At 38.2% G+C, this 16516-nt stretch overlaps 1 protein-coding gene across 1 annotated transcript in view; it reads left to right on the top strand.

Annotated features, from left to right (window-relative positions):
- LOC141297863 (arf-GAP with dual PH domain-containing protein 1) overlaps positions 1–16516 on the top strand; it is a 47613-nt gene that overhangs the window by 10377 nt on the left and 20720 nt on the right. The window contains exons 2-4 of the mRNA XM_073828327.1: positions 2119–2249; positions 5598–5689; positions 10215–10297. Coding sequence (XP_073684428.1) covers positions 2119–2249; positions 5598–5689; positions 10215–10297 — 306 coding nt within the window. The remainder of the gene's footprint in view (positions 1–2118; positions 2250–5597; positions 5690–10214; positions 10298–16516) is intronic.

Genomic DNA, 16516 nt, shown 5'->3' with positions numbered 1-16516 from the left:
GGACTATATGTAGATGTCTTTTATGTAGAAATGTCTTATTCAGGTCAGTACTAAATAAAACAAATAACATGCATTTTGTATGATCCCTCTTATTTTGGTCATATAATTTACATTTTGCAGATTCTGCTAGGTATATGTAAACTTATGACTTCAACTGTAGTATGCAGGAATAGAATTAGTGCAGTCTACTGCAAATTGTCATAGGTGTATACATAATGCACTATTTCTGGTGGAAAATTTGCTATTTTAACTAAATGTTTTAATGTTCATACTATAAAAACATACTTATTCATTTTTGCATTTATTATAAATTTCTCTACAGTTTCCAGCTGAAATGAACACTAGTCGCATTAAAACACCAACATTTTTTATTCCTTTCAGACTAATAATGAATACAAAGTCAGATAGTAAACTAACTAAACTTCTAGAAAACAATTATTTTCACATGGTTCCTTGCAATATAATGTTTTGAGCTTAAAACACTTTTACCATAGTTCATGATTTGTAAGCACATTTTAATATTTGCATCTCATATCCAGCTCCATATGTTCGTCTTTTCTGACGTAGTAAACTTGCTCGGTAGTGCACCCGGTACAGCATTGCACTTGTGATGTGGAGCACTCGAGTCGGGAGTGAGTCCATCAAACATGAGTCAAACAAGAGCTCAGAAATTTCTAAAAGCAAGTTAAAATGACATTTCACCTTTAGCAAGTGTGGTTTTTTATCTCACGTTTGCTTTGGTTAACACTATCGGTTAGGTTTAGGATCAGGTTTAGTTACGGTCATTTCAAACACAATGCAGCTTTAACCTTTTAGTGCATTTTATTTCCAAACTGTCACATATATACACTGCTGCTCAAACGTCTGGGATCAGTAAGACTTGTAATGTTTTATAAAGAAGTCTCTTATGCTCATCAAGGAGCATTTATGTGATCAAAAATACAGAGTAATAATGCAAAATGTTATTACAATATAAAGTAATGGTTTTTATTTTAATATATTTTAAAATGTAATTTATTCCCGTGATGCAAAGCTGAATTTTCATCAGCTGTTACTCCAATCTTAAATGTCACATGATTCTTCAGAAATCATTCTAATATACTTATCTATTATGTGAATTATCAATGTTGGAAACGGTTTTGCTGCCAAAATTTTTTTTGGAACCTGTGATTATTTTCTCCGGATTCTTTTGAAGTTAAAAAGAACAGCATTTGTTCAAAATATAAATATTTTCTAACAATGTAAATCTATGCTATCACTTTTTATTAATTGAACACATCCTTTGTGAATAAAAAGTATTAATTTCTTTTAAGAAAAGAAAGAATAAAAATGTACTGACCCCAAACTTTTGAACAGAAGTGTATTTTTATTTCTTATTTTTTACCTTTTATTGACCAAAGAATCCTGAAAAACATATCACAGGTTGATGAAGAATCATGTGACACTGAAGACTGGAGTAATGATGCTGAAAATTAAGCTTTTTATCACAGGAACAAATTACATTTTAAAATATATTCACATAGAAAACAGTTATTTTAAATTTAAATAATATTTCACAATATTACAGTTTTTTCCGTATTTTTAATCAAATACATGCAGCCTTGATGAGTACAAGAAACGTCTTTAAAAACTATTAAAAATCTTACTGATCCCAAACTTTTGAGTGGCTGTGTATACATCAACCAATGTAATAAAACACTGTCAGATTCAAGTTTGTCTATTTTAGATGAAACTGAATGTGCTTTTAGGGCCACTCACTGGACATTTCACTTTGAAAGTGTTGCGAAACGTGTGAGAAACAACCTAATATAATTTTACAGATATGTCAACACAAACAGCACGCCACTCTTTTTCATGCAATCATAATCAATGCAATGTGGAGCTTTCAGCTTCAAAAATAATACTAGCTTATGTTTATACTGTGTAATCCAAATGGATGGAAATTTGGAATGCAATTCAAATGCACAAATCTTAAAATAGCTTTTGCAACACACTTAAAAGTGTAAGCTTCACTCCCTTCACCAGCAAATTCATACTTCATCTGAGTATGCAAATTGGGATGCAGTTACTGAGCCTCAAATATTTCAATATCTTCCTCTTTCCTTCTTTCTTCCTCAGAGCCAGATTGGGTGTCTGTGAGACTGGGTGTGTTCGTGTGTCAGGGATGTTCGCTCATCCACAGAAGCATCGAAAGCCTCAACCAGGTGAAGTCTGTGCTGCAGGACACTTTTGAAGATAAAGAAATCGAGGTGAGTCACAGACAAGTTTTTTTTGAGGCTGAAGGCTGTTTACTGCTCCGGGCCTGGATGTACTGCACAAACCAGCTCTTTCTGATCTCCTGAATACCATCCAAATCTGCAGTAATCTCAGGAACTACAGAGATTGATTGGCTCTTTGCCTGCTTAAAAGATTGAGGATGCAAACCATTAGGGCTCAACATGAGCCTGAGAATCTAAAGGGAGCTGATGTTTGTGATAATCTGAACAGAGACGTGATGGACGGAGCCATCAAACCGTTAAATAATGAAGAGGTGCACGAGTAAATGAAGCATTAAATTAAAAACTGCCTATTACAACGATTCTGAATATGCTCACATCAGACTTTAACATGCAAAAAATCTGATACAATTACATTGAAAAACACAAACTTACAACTATATGTTACATTGGGATTTATAGTATTTAAAAAAAGCAACACATAGATTTTCTTAAGAACACGTAATCTTTCCGAAATCAAATTTATTAATATATACACCAAGGTCTGTTTTGATATAATTACTGTGAACTAACAATAAACAGTCTTTTTAAAGCATTTGTTAATCTTTTTAATGTTATTTAATTAAAATGTTTTTTTATTAGTTCAGCGCATTAATGTTAATGGATGCAGCTTTTTAAATATATTAGTACGTTTTTGAGATTAACATTAGATAAAATTAAAGGAATAGTTCACCAAAAATGAAAAAAAATAGCTGAAAATGTAGATGAGTTTGTTTCTTCATCATATTTGGAGAAATGTAGCATTGCATCACTTGCTCACCAATGAATCCTCTGTAGTGAATGGGTGCCATCAGAATGAGAGTCCAAACAGCTGATAAAAACATCACAATTATCCAAAAGTAATCCACTCCAGTCCATCAGGTAACATCTTGAGAAGCCAAAAGCTGCATGTTTGTAAGAAACAAATCCATCAAGATGTTAAAGAATTAAAATACGAGTCCATTATCCATAATAACACTTCCTCCAGTGAAAAAAAGTGGTCTGGTCTGAATCAGGAGAGAAATCTGCACAGATCAAACACAATTTACAAGCCAAAACAGTCCAAAACAGCTCTTAACAAATATGTGGTTGGATTTTGATGTAACTTTTTCACTGGAGGAAGTGTTATTATGGATTAGTGAATGGGTGCCGTCAGAATGAGAGTCTAAACAGCGGATAAAAACATCACAATAATCCACAAGTAATCCACACCACTCCAGTCCATCAGTTAATGTCTTGAAAAGCCATAGGCTGCGTGTTTGTCAGGAACAAATCTATCATTAAGATGTTTTTAACTAAAATACCATAATCCATAATCCATAATAATGCTTCCTCCAAAAAGTGGTCTGGTCTGAATCAGGAGAGAAATCTGCACTGATCAAACACCGTTTACAAGCCAAAACAGCTCTTAACAAATATGTGGTTGGATTTTGATGTGACGTTTTCACTGGAGGAAGTGTTATTATGGATTAGTGAATGGGTGCCGTCAGAATGAGAATCTGAACAGCGGATAAAAACATCACAATAATCCACAAGTAATCCACACCACTCCAGTTCATCAGTTAATGTCTTGAAAAGCCATAGGCTGCGTGTTTGTCAGAAACAAATCCATCATTAAGATGTTTTTAACTAAAATACCATAATCCATAATCCATAATAATGCTTCCTCCAAAAAGTGGTTTGGTCTGAATCAGGAGAGAAATCTGCACTGATCAAACACCGTTTACAAGTCAAAACAGTCCAAAACAGCTCTAAACAAATATGTGGTTGGATTTTGATGTGACTTTTTCACTAGAGGAAGTGTTATTATGGATTAGTGAATGGGTGCCGTCAGAATGAGAGTCCAAAACAGCTGATAAAAACATCACAATAATCCACAAGTAATCCACACCACTCCAGTCCATCAGTTAATGTCTTGAGAAGACAAAAGCTGCGTGTGTATATGAAACAAATCCATCATTGAGACGGTTTTAACTAAAATACAAGTCGATTTTCCATAATAACGCTTCCTCCAAAAAAGTGCTCTGGTCTGAATCAGGAGAGAAATCTGCACTGATCAAAAACCGTTTACAAGCCAAAACAGCTCTAAACAAATATATGGCTCGATTTTGATGTGACCTTTTCACTGGAGGAAGCGTTATTATGGATTAGTGAATGGGTGCCGTCAGAATGAGAGTCTAAAGAGCGAATAAAAACATCACAAATAATCCACACCACTCCAGTCCATCAGTTAACATCTTGAAAAGCCAAAGGCTGCGTGTTTGTCAGAAATAAATCCATCATTAAGATGTTTTTAACAAAAATACAAGTCCATAATCCATAATAATGCTTCCTCCAAAAAAGTGGTCTGGTCTGAATCAGGAGGGAAATCTGCACTGATCAAGCACCGTTTATAAGCTAAAACAGTCCAAAACAGCTCCTAACAAATATGTGGCTGGATTTTGATGTGTTTTTTTCAATGAAAGAAGCGTTATTATAGATTATGGACTTATTTTAAACATTAAAAACGTCTTAATAATGGATTTGTCATTTGAACACAGCTTTTGTTTTCTCAAGATGTTGTAGTGAATTGATTAAGTAATGAAGTGTGGATTACTTGTGATGCTTTGATCAGCTGTTTGGACTCTCATTCTGACGGCACCCATTCACTGCAAATGATCCATTTGTGAGAAAGTGATTGCATGCTACATTTCTCCAAATCTGATAAGAAATAAACTCATCTTCATCTGGGATGGCCTGAGTATGATGGCATTTTCAGCAACTTTTCATTTTTGTCTGAACGACTCTTTTAATAAATGCTGCATAAGTATTGCTCACTGTTTTAATGTTAACATATATGTGACCATGGACCACAAAACCAGTCATAAGGTAAAATTTTACAAAACTGAGATTTATACATCATATGAAAGCTCAATAAATAAGCTTTCTATTGATGCATAGTTTGTTAGGATAGAACAATATTTGACCGAGATACATCTATTTGAAAATCAGGAATCTGAGGGTGCAAAAAAATCAAAATACTGAGAAAATCACCTTTAAAGTTGTCCAAATTAAGTTCTTAACAATGCATTTTACAAATCAAAAATTACATTTTGATATATTTACAGTAAGAATTTTACAAAAAATCTTCATGGAACATGATCTTTACTTAATTTCCTAATGATTTTTGGCATAAAAGAAAAATCAAAAATTTTGACCCATGCAATGTATTTTTGGCTATTGCTACAAATATACCCCAGCGACTTGAGACTGGTTTTGTGGTCCAGGGTCACATATAGTAAAGTATTAGCTATTTGTTTAAGATCGTGCCTATAAACCATGCGATGCATTCTATTCCTGTAGTTCATCACATCTATGGGGAATGAAGCAGCGAAGGCCAAGTATGAACAGCAAGTTCCTCCGTTTTATCACCGGCCCTCCCACACAGACTGCAGGTAGGACTCAGACAAACATCATGATAATAAACTCAATACTGTACAACACACTTGCTATTCCAGGCTTGTTTCTTCCTGTTCCCTGCTGAGTGCACTTACAGTCTTGTAGCTTTAAGGCTTTGGTGGCGTTTGCTTTCTTGTGGTCACTCTGACATCATCATCAGCAGCAGCATTGTGGGGTTTTTTGAGCTGTCACACACAGGCCATCTGAGGGACTGTTTTCTCACATGGCTCGAGAATGTGGTCCAGTGATGTAGACTTTTACTTCCTTCCTGTTTGTAGGTTGCGTTTCATGATGAGTGGCACTTTGGTCAAAATATTCTGTTCACGTGTTCACATTTTTATGAAAAACAACATATTAAAATGCTAAATATGGCCATTTTAATGATCAATTTAAAGGATGTTACTTGGGATCCTTGATTCCTCAACATACTCAAATAATATTTGTTTGATTTACAAGAAAATATTTCAGTCTTTTACATTTAATTCAGTATATTCTTGTTTCTTAGTAAACCCTGCAACATTTTTTTAGTGTATGAACCTGGTTTTGCCTCAGAGTAGAGTGGCATTGTGATAATTATAAACAATTTAGTCACAACTGGGTGAAAGAAATGTGAAATTATGACGTTACAGTCGTGAAACATACACAAGACACAACTGAAAGAAGCAAAGTCACAATTACCTTGTAATTTCTTTTACTCTCTCGCTGTTTGAAATAATTGTGTGATCTTTTGCAATTTTAGAAATATGTCATTTTACAGAAGTAAAATGGGTGGTGAGTGTTGATTTTAGGCTCAGTGTGGTTAAAAAATATGTTAAACAAAATAAGAAGAAACATAAAGGCTTTAATGCTTTTGTTTAGACCAACAAAAGATCAACAAAGACTGCATTTTCTCTTTTACTGTGCATGCCCATTTTTAAGGAATAATTTAGTCAAAAATATTTTTCCCTGAAAACTGGGTTTGTACAAGGAGGTTAATGTGCTTGAAATGCTTGAATTTGACTTTTTTTTTGTTAATTTAAGGCCTGGAAAAACCTTGAAAATAGCAATATTCCTGAAGAGCTACTTGAAATATTAAAAGGCAGTTTAGCTGAAAAACAGTGTTTAATTTTTTTCAATAAGCACATATCTTTGCACGCAAAATTCATCAATAAAAAAAAAAAAAAAAAAACGTATTTTGCTTATTTTAGCAAAAACTACGGGTTAAAACTAGGGGGTAAAAAAAAATGATTTAAATTGTAAATCGGATTTTTGTGAAAAAATCTGGGATTTTATTTTTTGGCCATATCGCCCAGCACTAGATTCTTTTACTGCGAATCATTTCATTCAGGTTGGGACTTTGGTGCATGTTTGTGAATCATTTGATTCAGATTCTTTTACCGCAAATCATTTGATTCAGATCGGGACATTGGTGCAGGTTTGTGAATCATTTGGTTTAGATCGGGACTTCTGAGCATGTATCACAAATTATTTGTTTCAGGTCAAGATTTCGGAACAGGTTGATGATTGTTTATTTGCAGATTATTTTTTATTAAACAGTAGAATGAATGAATGAATGAATGAATGAATGATGCATTTATATAGCGCATCCACCACACACCAGCTACAGGTGGAGAGGAGAGAGTGATATAGCCAATTTAATGAAAGGGCATTATTAGGAGGCCATGATTGACTAGGGCCAGTGGAGGGAATTTGGCCAGGACACCGAGGTTACACCCCTACTCTTTTACGAGAAGTGCCATGGGATTTTTTGTGACCACAGAGAGTCAGAACCTCGGTTTAACGTCTCATCCGAAAGACGGTGCTTTTTACAGTATAGTGTCCCCGTTACTATACTGGGGCATTAGGACCAAGGCCGTAACCAGGGTTTGAAAATTAGTGAGGTCCGAAGTAAGGTGTTAAGAATTGTGCTATAATAACACCCACAAATGCACTACATATAGCCTAAACTTACGGCAAAAACGACAACAAATTAAGAAAACATCTTCTTCAGTTTGACAACACAGGCGCTGCAAATCCTCGCAACGCAATCAGGTAATAATCAGATCCCAGATGAGTTCGTCACTTTTTGAGGTCCCCCTGAAACATTTCCGTTGTGGACCGAGCTATATGCAGCGCGTTTGTTAGTTTGCAGCGCCTTCGAGTGTTCGCAGCGCGTTTCTGAGTTTGGTTGTGTTGTGAGAATTTGCAGCGCGTTTCCGTATTTGTGTTCGCGTTGCGAGGATTTGCAGCGCCTGTGTTGTCAAACTGATGAAGATGTTTTCTTAATTTGTTGTCGTTTTTTCTGTTTGCATGTGTTTTCTTAAGTTTGCAGCGCGTTGGCCTCTCTCGGCCACCGTATAAACTTCAAAATAGACAGATATGTAGATGATTGTGAAAGATTTTTTATTCAGTATAATGTTTTACATGGAAAGTTCGTTTTCTTTTTAGGTGAGGGAATTTTTATTTTATAACAAGTTATAAAAATAGCGTTAGAATAATGACACTGACATAAAAAACTTGATAACATCTCATTTGACCGTAGATACTGAATGAGGAAAAAACGTTTTTCTCAGGTACTGATAGAAGAGTCAAACGCTTTCACGCACGAAACAGAATTACGTTTGTTGTTTCTTTGACTCCGCGACCAGTTGAGAAACACTGCTTTAATTAATGTTTTTTGATGACTTAAGGTTAACTAAAGAGCATGAGACGTCTTCCTGCTGGCTAGTAACGCTAACGTTATTTGGCATAGCAGCCTATTTCATTCTGTAACAAACAGATATGCTATTGTTTTTGATAGTGTTATACATTTCTTTCAGATATTAACGATGATCACTGCGTTTGTCTTACCGATTGTGGTATCTTCCTGTTAAGTTAAATTACAGATTGTCTATAACCTTTTTTTATGAATGTACAATGTTGCCAGATATTGCTACGAAAAACAAGCAATTACAAAAAGAAAGAAAAAGATATCCGAAATAAGTTCAAAGCTTGTGTTTTGTAAATAAGATTAATATATCACTAACACTAACGTTCAACTTTCCACTTTATAAACGTCCCAAAGTGTCACACTAAATTGGAAAAACGAGTTTAAAAACACGTATAATAGGTGGATCTGGCAACAAACGGAGGCTGCACCCGCGCTCTCAAGCCCCGTTCACTGCGCTAGCTTCTCGCAGCAACATGAATTGCAAACACTCATGTGATATGAGGTGGTTTAAACGTACAAATAATCATTCAGAGAGCTTGACATTTTATTTTTGAATATAAAAAAATGACCTCATAGCTGGTTACGGCCGTGATTAGGAACCACATAGACCACAGGATGAGCAGCCCGTTCTAGCCTCACTAACACCTCTTCCAACAGCAATCTAGTTTTCCCAGGAGGTCTCCCATCCAGGTACTGACCAGGCTCAGCCCTGCTTAGCTTCAGTGAACAACTGGTCTTGGGCCATATCACAGTAGAAAACATCAAACCATTAAGGCAGTACAATTGTTAAAAACAAAGTGTATATAATATATATTCTAAATTGCTATTACACCTGTTGCTGCCAGAATAACAGTTCATTTTAAATGTTTTAATTCTTTTGAGAAATGTATCATTGCATCACTTGCTCAACAATGGATGCTCTGGAGTAGGGCTGGACGATAAATCGAACGATATTGTGAGGCGCATTTAGTCAAGGAAGCCGGTACTTTGATTAGTAGTTAATCTCCATCACGTGCGTTCCGCTCAGGTTCCGCTGGAGCTGCAATTAATACACAGAGACGTAAATCTCTGACAAGCTACGCCAAATCACGCTCAAAATCACATTCGATTCGCATTTGATTTTGAGCGTGATTTCAGCGGAACGCACGTGATGGAGATTTACTACTAATCAAAGTACCGGCTTCATTGACTAAACGCGCCTCACAATATCGTTCGATTTATCGTCCAGCCCTACTCTGGAGTGAATGGGTGCCGTCAGAATGAGAGTCCAAACAGCTGATAAAAACATCACAAGTAATCCACACCACTCCAGTCCATCAGTTAACATCTTGAGAAGACAAAAGCTGTGTGTTTGTAAGAAACAAATCCATCATTAAGTTGTTTTTAATGTCTAAAATGTCCATAATCCATAATACCGCTTCCTCTAGCCAAAAAGTCCATCTTCTGTTGTCTCTCACATCAAAATCCATCCACATATTTGTTTAGAGTGGTAAACGTTGCTTGATCTGTGCAGATTTCTCTCCTGATTCATACAAAACCACTTCACTGAAGGAAGCGTTATAATTTAAGGACCTGTATTTTAGTTTAAAAAATCTTAAAGATGGATTTGTTTCTTACGAACATGCAGTTTTTGGCTTTTGAAGATGTTAACTGATGGACTGGAGTGGTGTGGATTACATGTGGATTATTGTAAAGTTTTTATCAGCTATTTCTGACGGCACCCATTCACTGCAGAGGATCCATTGGTGAGCAAGTGATGGAATGCTCTGAGGAATTTTTGTGTAAACTGTTCCAAATATTGACTAATAAATTGTTGTATTTTTCCTCGGCAGGATTTTGAGGGAGCAGTGGATCAGAGCCAAGTACGAGAGACAGGAGTTTATACACATTGAGAAACAAGAGCCGTATTCAGCAGGTGAGAGCAGCACATCCAAACACACTGGGTGGTTTCTTTGTTGTGCATTGTAACTCTTCATGCTGCTAGCTTTTGTTTTTGTGGGTTTATAGCAGTATGAGGTCAGTCTCGTTCTCTCATTTCAGCCACATCTCTAGATGTTTATTTGCTCCTGACTGTGTGCACTTGACCTTCTGAATTTTGTCTCAGAGGTACTGCATCTAACTGGGCGAGTCAGTTTCATCACCACTCAGAATATCTAGTTTCATGGCTTACAGTCATACAGTCTCATTGGCTGACAGTGATCTCATCTTTAACACACTAGCGCACATACACACACAAACATGCATGCATCTGTGTTCTGTGCTGCACTGCATGAAATTCGCTGCACTGCGTGAGATGAGCTGAAGTCACACTGAAGTCATTTGTGTTTGTAATGTATTTTTTGCAGTGGGTGTCCAGTAAATAGCATTAGTCGCAGAGTGTGGCCATTTTCAATCTAATAGTGTGCTGGATCCCGGCAGATCTGAATGCTGAAGTGTATTGTTTGGAGGCCACGGCGTGGGCATTGGTATTTTTGCAGGACTGTATTCAGTGCTGGAGACATTCTGTTTCCACCTTCCCACTCTTCCCCACTTCATTTCTTCATCCTCTTAGTATTTGTTATAATTATTAATAGTTGTAAAGAAATATGTTAACCACTCAATCTATCTGTCTCATAGCCAAGCCTAGCCACAACAATCACGCTAGTCACTTGCTAATCATGCTAAACACGCTGGTAACTTGCTAGTAACATGCTAACCCTGCTGAAAAAAAACAGCATATGCTGGTTAGGTATGTTTTAGTGCTGGGATGCTGGTTTTAGCTGGTTAATGTTGGTTTTAGCTGGTTAATGCTGGTCCTTTGCTGGTTTAGGACCAGCATAAACCAGCAAATGGCCAGCATAAACCAGCAAATGGCCAGCAAAAAACCAGCAAATGGCCCACTTTTCCAGCTTGGCCAGGCTGGGAGACCAGCTAAAACCAGCTACTTCCAGCTTAAACCAGCTAAGACCAGCCAACCAGCCTAGGCTGGTATTAGCTGTTTTTTTTTTCAGCAGGGGTAACTTGCTAATTGTGCTAGTAATGTTTTAATCGTACTGAAACATGCTAGTAACATGGTAGTAACTTATTAATCATGTTAATATGCTAATCATGCTAGAAACATGCTAGTAACTTGTTAATCATCCTGACACGTTAGTAAGATGCTAATCATTCTAGAATCATGCTAGTAACTTGCTAATAATGCTAATGACATGCTAGTAACTTGATAAGCATGCTAGGAACATGCTAACCATGCTAGCAACATGGTAGTAACATGGTAATCATGCTAGAATCATGTTAGTAATTTGTTAATCATGCTAATAACGTGTTAGCAACTTGTTAATCATGCTATTAATATGCTAATCGTGCTAGAAACATATTAACCATACTAGAAAAAAGCTGGTAACATGGTAGTAACATACTAATCAAGCTAAAATTATGCTAGTAACTTGCTTATCATGCTAATGTCATGCTAGTAACTTCATCCTAACATGTTAGTAACATGTTAATCATGCTAGAATCATGCTAGTAACTTGCTAATCATACTAGAAACATGCTAGTCACATGCTAATACTGCTAACAACAAGGTAGTAACTTGCTAATCATGTTAATAACATGCTAGTAACTTGTTAATCATGTTAACAGCATGCTAGTAACATGCTAATCATACTAGTAACTTGCTAATCATGCTAGAAGCATGCTGGAAACATGTTAATAACTTAATAATCATGCTAACAACATGTTAGTAACATATTAATCATGTTAGAGTCATTTTAGTAACTTGCTAACTTCATACTTATCATGCTAGAAATGTGGTAAGGACATGCTAGAAGCATGATTAGCAACATGCTAACTACACATTAACCTTGCTAGCAGCATGCTAATCAAGCTACAAACATGCTAACAACATGCTAATCATGTTAACAACATCCTAGCAACAGGTTAACACCATTGCTAACTACATGCTAATCATGCTAACAAAATGCTAGCAACATTCTAATTATGTTAGAAAGGTCAACATTTTTGTTTAATTATAAAAAGTAATACTTTTATTTATCAAGGATGCTTTAAATTGATCAAAAGTGATGATAAAGACATTTATAATGATACAAACTATTTCTATTTCAGATAAATGCTGTTCTTCTGAACTTTCTATTCATCAAAGAAACCTGAAAAAATATACTCAGCTGTTTTCAACATAATCATAATAAATGCTTTATGATTTCTGAAGGATCATGTGACACTGAAGACTGGAGTAATGATGCAAAAAATTAATCTTTGATCACAGAAATAAATTACATTTTAAAATATATTCAAATAGAAAAGAGTTGTTTTAGTTAGTAAAAATATTTCAGGATTGTTCTGTTTTTGCTGTACTTTGGATCAAATAAATGCAGGCCTAGTGAGCAGAAGACGTTTTTCTTTAAAAGCATTAAAAATCTTACTGTTCAAAAACTTTTGACAAGTAGTGCGTTTTATTTTTCAGGATTCTTTGATGAATAGAACGTTCAAAAGAATTATTTGAAATAGAAATCTACCGTAACATTATAACTGTCTTCACTGTCACTTTTGATCAATTCAGTGCATCCTTGAAGTCATTTCTACAAAAGTTGTGCATATTATCACGGAGAACAGATCGAGCCACAGACTCCAGACGTCTCCAGCAGAAGAAGTGCTTTATAAAGAATCAAAGGGCTCTCTCATAATCTCCATATCTCTCATCTCCAACACACTCGCTCTTCTATTCTCTTCTCTCTCGCTGTCCTTTCCCCTCGTCTCCTGCAGCTTCCTGTTTTAATTAATGCAGAAGCGTTTCGTTGCGTGTCGTTACTGTCCGACTCGCAGCTCCAGACAGAAAGACAGATGAAGAAGTCCTTCAGTGAACACTTGTGAGTGTGTGGTGTGCTCCTCCGCTGGTCAATAGTGTTATTGATGGTCATGTGGTTATCGATTGATGAGGTAATGCAGAGTGAATGATTCATGAGCAGCAGTGTACCAGAATAGTGCTGGAGGACGAGAAAACAGAGACACAGATAGAGATCGGCTCCTCATTAGTGCACACTAAGGCAAGTATTGCTATTACTAGAGCTTAGGGACTTTAAAACACCACCGTAAGCATTAAACCTTCTAGCTTGAGAGCAACCTCTAGTGCTGCATGAGTCATCAGATAGTTTTATTGCATTTAGATGCTTTCAAAGTTCATTTTATCAATGTGTGTGTCATGGTGGACAAGGAGACTCAATAGTGGGGCAAAAATGATCTTTATTTGAAAAAAGGAAGATGGTCTGAAACAACAAAAATAACCTCCCCGGTAACTGCCTTAAGATGGCTGGGGAAAAATGCAAAAGCAAAAAAAATAAAATAAAAAAACAAGGCAGGAAGGCAGACTAAATCAGGGAAAAAGCAGTCCAAAAAGAGAGTAGCGCAGATCCTTAAACAAAAATAAAAAAAACAAAACAGTTCAAACCCACAACGGGAGAGGCGCTCGATCCGGCGTTGAAATCAGATAGGGAAATCCTCGGAGGACGATCTCAAACCAGCGCAAGGAAACTCATAGATGGAGAAGCACGGGGAAAACAGCTCGACCCGGCGTTGCGCAATCGCACGGTGAGAGCGTAGAGCAAAGGCAATCTCCGAGATACACGCTGAAGAATGACTGCACGAAGAGTGGGGCTGCTCTCAGGAAGCAGAGGAGAGTGAACGCCAGCGGGATCTGTAAGCAAGTCGAAAAACAAAACACCAAAGAATAGCAGAGAAGCGTTCGGTTAGACACAGTAGACAAGACAGGACTAGATCAAACGGACTGACACTGAACAGACAGGAAGAGGAGAATAAATAGGGGGAGAATAATTAAACGGCATGAGAAGCAGGTGAGAAAGTGGATAATGAGAGATAACAAACAGCTGAAGGGGAGACACTTGGTTTTCAATTTTAATATTCTTTTGATTCTTTTGAACGGCTCATAAACATGAACGATGGGAGCCGAGTCGCGCCTGGGGGGGAGCCGTTCTTTCTGTCGTTCTTTTTTTCCTATGCGTATTTCACACAGATGCACACAAATAGCTCCTCCGCGAGACAGAACAGTTATATACATATATATATATACAGTATATATTTAAAACTTTAAATATTTTTTGTTTTCTATCAAAATGTTCTTGTGTGGAAGTGGTTGTAGTAAAAGCCGTTTTGCACAGAAATTCATTGCAGCCGGCTTTGTTTTTGATGTTTATTTGTGAGTAGGTATTGTATGAATAACATAAGTCAACGTAGCTTTACACATACACACACTTTGTACTAAAGGTAAATCCAAAATAGTGATGTCACTGTCTAAGCAGAGGGATGTTGTGCAACCCTATGGAATATAGTCCACACATGACAAATGAGGAAATAATCAGTATTTCAGAATAATTCAAACTCAGATATTGGTGTGTGATATCTGAGTTTTAATTATTTTACTACAAATCTCACCTCAGCATTCCTCCCAGTGATTATCTCCAGGATAAACTGAGATGCCCCCAAGCTGGCTTCTTAAAACTGACTAAATATTTAAACGGCTCTTTGAAAGGAACGGATCGCCAAGATCCGGATCCCCTCAAAGAGCCATAAATCCCATCACTAACAGGAACACCGGTACTTCACTTCACAGGAAGTGGACGGGGAAAATCACCCAACTGTCATTGCGCACCGCGTCACTAGTTAGAAGTAACGATGGAGCAGAGCCGTTGAAGTTTTTTAAAAGGCTCTGCAATGGAGCGGTTATGTTGTTATTATTATACAAATTAGAGTGTTTATGAATGGTTATGGCGATTCATGTTACATTTGCATATTGTATTGTATAAATTAAAGTAAAACCGACGAGGTGAGGCTCTGTCTGTTACGTGACGTGTTGGTTAGACGAGACAGAGAACAGGATTTCCACAATAATCACTTTAATCAACTTCTTGAAACGAACAGGAGACACCCACACACACAGGTAAACGTTAATGACCGGACAAAGGACAGAACTCAAAGACAGACTTATAAAGGCAAACTAATCAGTACACACAGGTGATACAGATAACGATTAAACAAGGACTAAACCAAATGATCACAAACAGACGGGGGAAGACAGAGGGAGAAACCAAATGACAAACAGTGCAAAACAAAGGAGAACAAGGCTACATGTAACATTACCCCCCCCCCCCCCTCCCGGTAGGCGCGTCCCGCGCCGTGACGATACAACAGGGGAGGGAGGGCGGGCGCCCTGGAGGCTGATACGGGACCAGGATAGTCTAGGCAGGGAGAGCCTCCAGGGCGGATCAGGGAGCCATGGCGGATCAGGAGACCATGGCCGGGGAGACAGTTCTGGAGGCCTTGGTGGATCAGGAGGCCATGGCCTGATATACAGTTCACGTGGCCATGGTGATTCAGGAAGCCATGGCCGAGCAGACAGTTCATAAGGCCATGGCGGGTCAGGAAGCCATGGCCGAGCAGACAGTTCAAGGAGCCATGGCTGGGCAGCCCCCGTGGCCTTGGCCTCAGTCCTCGGCCCGGCCACGTTGGCTAGGGGTATGTAGCCCCCCCCCCAAAATTTTCTTTGGGAAGTTCCGGGGCTTTAAAGGACCCTCTGGCAGAGTGGGCTCTGGAGGCAGCTCTGGAGGGAGCTCTGGAGGAGCGGACCCCGGAGGACGCTCTGGAAGGCTGGGCTGGACCAGCGGAGGCTCTGGAAGGCTGGGCTGGACCAGCGGAGGCTCTGGAAGGCTGGTCGCAACCAGCGGAGGCTCTGGAAGGCTGGGTTGGATCAGCTGAGACTCTGGACGGCACTCTGGAGGAGCGGGCTCTTCACGGCTGGACGACCCCAGCGGGGATTCAGGAGTGCTGGGCGTCTCCAGCAGAGACACTGAAGGAGCTAGCTCTGGGTGAGCGGTCACCGGAGGACGCTTTGGTGAGAGGATAGGGGCTGCAAACTCCACAGGAAGTGCCATATCCATCAGGTCCACCACATCCTCTTCGGCCGGGAACTCAGAAACGAAGGCCAACTTGGCCGGGAAATCAGGAACGTCGACCATCTTGGCAGGGAAATCAGTAACGGCGGCCATCTTGGCCGGGACATCAGGAACAGTGGCCATCTTGGCCTGGAACTCAGGAACATCGGCCATCTTGACAGGGAAATCAGGAA

The sequence above is a fragment of the Garra rufa genome, chromosome 22 (genome assembly GCF_049309525.1).
Source record: "Garra rufa chromosome 22, GarRuf1.0, whole genome shotgun sequence".
Classification (NCBI taxonomy): Eukaryota; Metazoa; Chordata; class Actinopteri; order Cypriniformes; family Cyprinidae; genus Garra; species Garra rufa.
Note: the sequence above shows the minus strand (reverse complement) of the source record. Positions and strands in the feature narration are given on the sequence as shown.